At 38.9% G+C, this 8,780-nt stretch overlaps 1 protein-coding gene across 1 annotated transcript in view; it reads left to right on the top strand.

Moving 5' to 3' along the window:
- Positions 1–7,143, top strand: part of LOC110289179 (dynein heavy chain 7, axonemal-like) — a gene marked incomplete at both ends in the record, with an annotated part of 26,384 nt that extends 19,241 nt beyond the window's left edge. Inside the window, 2 exons of the mRNA XM_021155343.1 lie at positions 3,021–3,269; positions 6,994–7,143. Of these exons, the coding sequence (XP_021011002.1) occupies positions 3,021–3,269; positions 6,994–7,143 (399 nt within the window). The remainder of the gene's footprint in view (positions 1–3,020; positions 3,270–6,993) is intronic.
- Positions 7,144–8,780: the final 1,637 nt, after the last annotated feature.

The raw sequence follows: 8,780 nt of genomic DNA, 5'->3' as shown, positions 1-8,780 counted from the left end.
TTAGGGTCACTTATATATACTATCATATCATCTGCAAAAAAGTGATATTTTGACTTCATCTTTTCCAATTTGTATCCCCTTGATCTCCTTTTGTTGTCAAATTGCTCTGGCTAGGACTTCAAGTACAATGTTGAATAGGTATGGGGAGAGTGGACAGCCTTGTCTAGTCCCTGATTTTAGTGGGATTGTTAGCACACCATTTAATCTTTAGCATTTGATAAAATAAGAATTATAGTTCTTTAAAAGAATGCAGTGACTTTCATGAAATTGTTTATTCAGGATAATTTTATATAAGAACCAAATTTGAAAATCTTGTTAAATTTTAAGATTAGATTATGAATAGCTGGGGGAAGAAGGATTAGGATAATAGTTTCTATAATAAATCTCTCATTTTTTCTCTTTGTATACCATAAAAAGTCATAGGTCATTGACTCTTACTAAATGGTAGTGGTGTGGTTTTGAATCATAGCTGCCCTGGGAGGAAGGTAAGAAATGCTTCCACAAGTGTCCTCCTGTAGCAACCGTCTTTCATCATTTTGAAAGGAATTCTCCCTGGGTCTAGACTTGGCAGGGCACATATCTTCATGGAACAAATCAACAGGGAAAGATTTCAAGTGTTCTGCCAAAAGTTTTCCTTCCATATCCTTGGTGCTGAAACACAGAACAAATTTTGCAGAAACAAAAGCTGCATTTCCTTCCAGAGGGTGGGAGTGTGTGTCAGTGGGCATGCTCATGTGTAGTAGTGCTTGTGTTTAGTGATGTCTCTCTCAAGTGGAGTGTGCTTTACATTTCCAGTCAGGAAAATTTCCTGTGTAAGTCAATGTTATATACTGCAGGTCACCTCCAACCCCAGTGAGAGGTCTACACACAGCTCTAACAGCAGCAAGTAGAAAGATGAGTACGTCTAGTCTTTACGAGACTGGAGAGTCAAGGAATATTCATTGGTCTTGATTGAGAAGCACTGGATGACAAATTTCCACATTGTCTTCTTCTTTCAGGGCTATCCTCAAAGTACTTGAATGCTATGGTGTGAAAGGTACTTTTATTTAGAAATCATTACATTTCACTATGGATGGCATACTGTGGGTGTGTGTATAAGTGTGTATGTCTGTGTGTGTACATTGGAGATCAAGTGATCAAGTAAGGGCCTTCCTTATGTTGAACATATACCTACACATACCTAATAAGTCCCCAGCCTGGATCAAATAATGTTGCAGGAATATCATGTCTGTGATGCCAGCCTGTGCCACATGGCAAACTACAGACCAGCCTGATACATGCGCAAAACCTTGCCTACCTACATTTCATGTCCCCAATAGCAAAGGGGAGCAAACCGCATCATCATCTCCATTTTATGTCAGTGCAAGTGCAACAGAAAGAATACACAGAGCTTGTATCTGTGGCATGTGCATGAGGGCAGGGATCCTGGGCAGCCAGGCTACAGTGCCCCAAGGGAGCTTACTGATTTAGTTGAGGGAGTGATTAAATTGGTAGCTCAAATTTTTAAAATACAACTCAGGCATATGCTTTCACATTAACTACCTCTGAAATTTCACTTTTATCTTCAGAGTGAAAAAAATAGTAAACTCTCATATAAGTTGTAATGAAATTTATAAAATAGGCTTTAAAATTTATAAAGGTTGTTCCTTAGATCTTGCAATTAACTTTATGTTCATAAGCATTACACGTAGAGCCTCAGTTCTTACAAATATACATTATATGATTGTGTTAGCATCCTTAAGATTGCCATGATTATGTCCTGCAAATTTGCAGTACAACATAAACATTTACTCTCTTCTTGTTCTGAGTCAAGAAGTATTACGTGATAGTGCCAGAGACCAAAACATAGGTTGTCAGTTAGGGTTGTACTGCTGTGAAGAGACACCATGACAGACCGAGGCAACTCTTCTAAAGGAAAACATTTAATTGGAGCTGGTTTAGTCCATTATCATCATGGCAGGAAGCATGGTGGCATTCGGGTAGACTTAGTTCTGGAGAAGGAGCTGAGAGCTCTACACCTGGATCTTCAGGAAGCATGAAGAGAGAGTGACACTGGACCTGGCTTGAGCATATCTGAGTCCTCAAAGTACACCCTCAATGGCACACTTCCTCCGACAAGGCCATTTCCCCTAACTGTGCCCTAGTAGCCTGTGGGGAACATTTTCTTTCAAATCACCACAGGCATTTTTAGGGAAATTTTTCTCAGTTTCTTTCAAGCTCCTGGTAGCTCCCTGCAATCCTAGATGTTTTCTATCCTGTGGTTGTTTTATACTAATCTCATATGAACATATTAATCTCTATCACCACATGACCTTCTTCCCTGTATCAACGTATCTACCCACCCTCTCCTCTCTCTCTTAGACAAATAGCATCATCCTTCTCTAGTGTGACAACCTAAACTTCTCCATAGGGAAACCAAAGTTTTCATAAAAGTCTTGTTCTGATGTTCTGGGTTAACCCAAAACATAACCTACATAATACATGCTCATACTGAAATTACTTCTGAACTTGTTCCTGTCTATGTAAATGGCCATAATCAAAGTCAACCATTAGGCATAGCTAGTTATTCTAGAACCAGTTCTGTGTAAGTCACTTTTCTTCACTAACTTGTCTTTAGTTTGTATCTTTGAGTATCTATTTCTGGGCCTGGCTTGAACATTTGAAACCTCAAAACCCACCTGTAATGGCACAGTTCTTTCAACAAGGCCATACCTGCTCCAGCATGTGAGTCGGTAAATTCCCAGCTCCCTTCTTGTGATGTATGTGTTACCTCACACCAATGCAGCAGGTCATAATAGTTTATCAACCACGTCATATTCAACTTCCAATTTTTAAATTAGTTTGCCAGACTTCAGGGTATAAGTTTTTCTACCAGAAGACAAAGACTCAAACTGGTAGAATAGCACTATTCCCATTTATATGAAATGCAATTTTATTTGATACATTGGCTAATAGAAAATCATTTGCTCATGTCTTTTGGTTATAAATATATTCAATATAAAATTCACACCTTTTATCAGGGAATTACCTCCGATTTGTTTCCTGGGGTGAAATTACCAAAGCCAGATTATAATGATATGCTGGCTGCCATCAGAGACAACTGCCAAGCCATGAATTTGCAAATGACCGACTTCTTCTCTGAGAAGATCCTTCAGATCTATGAGATGATGATTGTACGCCATGGTTTCATGATTGTTGGAGAGCCTTTTGGAGGGAAGACCAGTGCATATCGTGTTCTAGCTGGAGCATTAAATGACATTTGTGAAAAGGTCTGTGTGCTATTAATACATTAGCTTGTTGATAATTAGCTTTGTGTCAGAAAGGATACAGGGTGGTTTTGAAATATTCTTTCCATGGCAGAGTGTAAAATCATTAAAAACAGAAAATGAGTTATATATGATAAAATTAGAAGGGCCAAATGAAACAAGCAATGAGTCCAACACAGATGAATATCCTACAAATTTGCCTTTTAGTCTTTAATTTCTTCTCTTTTAGTTAAAGGTAATACATGGGTTTTTAGTTTGTTTGCTTTTAAAAAGAAATGAATATACAGAAGAAATTGAAGGTTTCTTTTTTCCCATTTTTTAATTAGGTAATTTCTTCATTTACATTTCAAATGCGATCCCAAAAGTCCCCCATTAACCCCACACCCCTCGCTCTCCTACACACCTACTCCTACTTCTTGGCCCTGGTTTTCCCCTGTACTGGGGCATATAGTTTGCAAGAACAAGGGACCTCTCTTCCCAATGATGGCTGACTAGACCATCTTTTGATACATATGCAGCTAGAACACAAGCTCTGGGGGTACGGGTTAGTTCATATTGTTGTTCCACCTATAGGGTTGCAGACCCCTTTAGCTCCTTGGGTACTTTCTCTAGCTCCTCCATTGGGGGCCCTGTGTTCCATCCAATAGCTGACTGTGAGCATCCACTTCTGTGTTTGCTAGGCCCCAGCATAGCCTCACAAGAGACAGCTATATCAGGGTCATTTCAGCAATATCTTGCTGGTGTATGCAATGGTGTTTGCGTTTGGAGGTTTTAATACTTTTAGGAAAGTATGTTTTTTCCTGAGAAGTTGTAATGTAAGTTTCTGTTAAAAGATGCCAGTGAATTTAGTTTTAAGACCTGTGTGTGCATAGGTATGTATATGTACTATACATATGTGGATATATGACATGACTACTATTCAAATTTCTACAAGTTGTATTATTTTTTTATGGGCATGTGTGCATGAATGTGTTTGTGTGTATATATGTGTGCATGTATGTGTTTGCATGTGCTTTTGTGAGTGTGTGTGTGTGTGTGTGTGTGTGTGTGCATGTGTGTGAGTGCCTTAGAGGTAAAAAGAGAGTGGCTGATTCCCTGGAGCTGGATTTAAAGGTAGATGTGAGCTACTAGACATAGGAACTGACCCCAGTGAGAATAGCAAGTGCTCCTAACTTCTCGCCCATGTCTAGAGCTCCCAGCTACTTAAAGTTCCTAGGCCAGACACACTGAGACCTACTTTGATGTTCAAACCGATGAACTTCTGCAGCTGATACTGTTCTTCTGCTCACATCTCTTGTGCCTTGGATAGCTTTTCCCTCCTATTTCAGTGTCTGGGGCCTGTAATAGGGTCTCTGATCATTATATCTTCATTGTGAAGTTTCTCTTTCAATGAATACAAATATACTCACCTGTCTTGTTTACCTTGAGTCTGCTATATTTTGTTTCACTAATACTATTTCTGTGTTTCCCTGTGTATCTGTTTACCTTTAGGTATGGCTTCAAATCTATTCTTATTATCATTGTGACTTACTTTTTTAAAATAATAAGCAATTTGAATTTTCATTTCTTCAGGTCGATGGTCTTTAAATTCATTTTTATTTTTACATTTTATATAATACATTTTGGTCATGTTTTCCCTCCTTCAATCAATCCTTTCCATTTTCCTATCCATCCAACTTCATGTTTTTTATCTCTCAAAAGAAAGAGAAAGAAAAGAAAATCAAAACAAACAAGAACGAAGTAAGACGAAAGAAAGAAAGAAAGAAAGAAAGAAAGAAAGAAAGAAAGAAAGAAAGAAAGAAAGGCCCAAACAAAACAAAACAAAATAAAACAAAACAAAAAGCCCACAAAAGAACAACGACGAAATGAAAAAACAGCATAGAGTTCATTTTGTGTTGGCCCACTACTCCTGGGCATGGAGCTGGCTCTAGAGTAGTTTATATGCCCACTGACATGCCATTGTTAGGAACCAATTTTCCCTTTGCTCCTGGATACCAGTTACAAATAGCTGTGTAGTCAGGGGTGGGAGCTGCTATTCACCCATGTCCACATGTGGTCTTTCTATTTTATAGGGAAATTTCAGGAGATTTATGTCTACTGTCATAAACTGACACACTACTTTTTCCACCTTTTTTCATGCCATTTCCTCTCTTCCTTCTTTTTCCTTTCCCTCTTGTTCTTTTCTTAACCCTCAGCTTGCCTTCTTATCTTCCCTTTCCTGTGTTTAACTTGTCTGTATCCTTGACAGTGCTACTGTATCACCGTTATGACATAATTGATTATGCCACACACAAAAATAAAGTCTCTGAAAGGAGAAGGCACCACACTGCTGAGAGAGGGACAGGAGTCAAGAAGTTAAATGCATGTTTTCTGGTGTCCCGTGAAGTCCAAATGATTGTTCACTCTCTGGAAATTTTAAGAATAACATTGCTATTCCCTTTGCTATCATACTCTGCCTACAGCTTCTTGCTGGCCTTTGGAATAAAACCTGTTTTTAAATGCAGCAACTTCATCCTGATTAAAAATGGGTACAGTTTCCCTATTCTTCTACACTGAGGAAGTTTCCAGGTAAAGCTCTTCCAGACACAGGAAAGAGAGCAAAGACTTTGAGCTTTGTCTTGTAACTTCAGAAAATTATTTACACATCTGCCCTCTGATTTGCTGGTTTGTGCTGCTTCAAAGCTTGGGCAGAACTGGTAAGAACTGGACTTGCTATGCTGTTGCATATAAAATAAATGACTAAGGAAAGTTTGATCACAAGGGATTTTTAAGGAACTTATATTATTCTGCACACTGCTATAATGACTGCCACATATCATGGTGTATTTAGCAAACCCCACAAAGTGAAACACCGAGTCAACACTAATATAAGTTATGCACTTTGCTCAACCATAGTGCATCNCCACACAGTCATCAGTAATGCCCTGTGCCTCCCAATGTGTGACAGTGCTGCTGTGGGAGAGGGGCATTGTCAGGGAGGCAGGGGAGGGTTCCAGAGGCTTTGCACTTTCTATTCAACTTTCCATAAATTTGAGTCTGCTCTAAAAGTTAATTCTGTTGATTTAAAAGTAAGACTTATGTGCCCCAGGGGTGCCAACATGTCTCATAATAATGCCATAGAACCAGGGTTCTGGCCAAAATGGGCAATTTACTAGTATTAAATTTATGACTCCGTGGGGAGTCTCTATCATTACATCTCTTTATTTTCTCTCAGAGAACATTTTGTAGGAAGGGACAGCAATGTACAGCCCACAGGCCAAATCTAGTCAAAGCTTACTTTTGTAGTGCCAATGAACCCAGAATGGTGTCAACATTTTTTACAATATTTTTTTTCTTTATCAGAAAGAGAACAAGAACACCAGACACCTACATCTCTTGTTACATGGGACTTCACCAAAAGCAGTTGTCAATTCTTTCTCTGATCTCAGATTATGAGACCAAATACAATTTACTAATTTTTCCCTATGTATTTAATTACTTTAAAATACTGTTATAAACAACATGTCAAAGCTTGACTCTTCAGTTGTTCATTGGCATTACAGAGAGCATAGAAAGGACTTCTTTCCAAACCCTGTGCTTTGGACCCTTGTTAAACTCATTCCTTACTGCTGGCAGCTTCTTTGTAGGCTTCTTAAGATATTTTTATACACACAATCATGTTTTCACTGAGGAAAGATAGTATCCTTTGAAATAAATAATGCTGTGGTTTTTTTTCTTTTTCATTAAGGGACTGATGGAAGAAAACAAGGTTCAAATAACTGTTTTAAATCCCAAGTCTGTCACCATGGGCCAGCTTTATGGGCAGTTTGACTTGGTTTCCCACGAGTGGTCTGATGGGNTCCTGGCTGTCAGCTTTAGAGCATTCGCAGCTTCCTCGGTAAGAGTCTGTCTTCTTACATGTAGATTTTAAAAAGCTTATGTGTCCTGTGACCAGTATCTGATTCTTTCCCAGTTATTTACGTCTTAAGATATTTACTGAAAGCATGTTACTGGAGGCTTTGGTGGTATTTCCTAGAGGAATGATGGTAGCCCATACAAGGACAGCACAGACCATGTCCCTGGGCACCTCTGTCCTGGAGGTCCTTTACAGAACTCTTGGAAGTTAGGAGAGTGGATGATTCCAGTGATGTGGCACACAGCCTCTTCTCTGACATCATTTCTGTCTGTCTGCAGTCTGAGCTGCTGCCCTTGTTATATCCTTGTTAGAAATACTTCAGAACAACAATGTCCAGTGTTCCAGAACTTTCCATGTTGTATGGTTGGAAGAGAAGAGGCTGGACTTAACAGATACTGCAGGACTGGGGTCTCTTCTGTGCCTTGTTCTGTGCAGNTGACTGTCACACTCATAAGCAGGGTCCAAAGTGCATGTGCTCAGGCCAGAATAATGTAACATGAAGCTTCTAGATATGTAAACAGGCACATCATTTACATAGAAAGAGGTACCTCTTTCTATGGGGTACCTCTGTGCAATGTGCCCTTACATAGCTTATATTACACTGTGTAGAGAGCTATGCCCTATGTACACTAAATCTCAGTGAGGTGCAGTAGTTTACTCAAAACCAGTAGAGCAGGGTGAAAAAAGAAGTCCTTCAGACAATGATGCTCAATGTCACAGCAGTGTCCCCAAAGTGACAGTTGACAGGCACTGGCAGTGGACAGTTCAAGAGACTGCTGGTCTAAAAGTGATCACCCAGAGCATAATGTAATCAGTACTCTTCCGTGCTGTCCTCCTGAGTTCCAAGCACACAAGTACCAGCTTTGGTGTGAACCTAGGGTGTTGACCCTGGGGCAGCTCATGGTCCTATGGAGTTAACCATGGGGTCTGAGACTGTGGTAAGAAGGACTTAGTTCCATCACCACTGGAACTCAAGTTAGGTGACAGTGAACCAAACATCATTTGCATACATGACCAGGTAGAATTATAGGAATCAGAAAGGTGGTCATTTTCTGGACAATGCGTAAGTATTTTTATATTTCATAATATTTGTTAGGACATTATACTGACTTTGTATTATCTATACACCACTAGTACATATTATTACTGGTGTACAGAACTTTGTGTGAATGTTATATTGATTTTCGTATCCTATACCAGTGGTTTTCAACCTGTGGATCATAAAGTGTTTGTGAAGAAAATGATTTTTTCATAAGGATTGCCTAAAGCCATTGAAAAACACAGGTATCTACATTATAACTCAAAACAGTAGCAAAATGACAGTCATGAAGTAGCAATGAAAGTCATTTTATGTTTGGGGTCAACACAACATGAGAAGCTATATTGAAGGGTCACAGTATTAGGAAGGTTGAAAACCATTGTCCTACACTAGTGTGTGTGTGTGTGTGTGTGTGTGTGTGAATTTATTTTGTAGAAGAAAATCAAAGTTTTAGCATAGTGCATAGAAGTCATTAACATTATAAAAATGTTAGGTAGAATTCATAAGAGTGATCTATTAGAAAATACTAAGAACAGGCATATTTGAATGAACATTTTGTTTTCCCTATCAATAGTATTTT

The sequence above is a fragment of the Mus caroli genome, unplaced genomic scaffold, assembly GCF_900094665.2.
Source record: "Mus caroli unplaced genomic scaffold, CAROLI_EIJ_v1.1 scaffold_16071_1, whole genome shotgun sequence".
Taxonomy (NCBI): Eukaryota; Metazoa; Chordata; class Mammalia; order Rodentia; family Muridae; genus Mus; species Mus caroli.
This window is presented reverse-complemented; position numbering and strand designations above follow the sequence as displayed.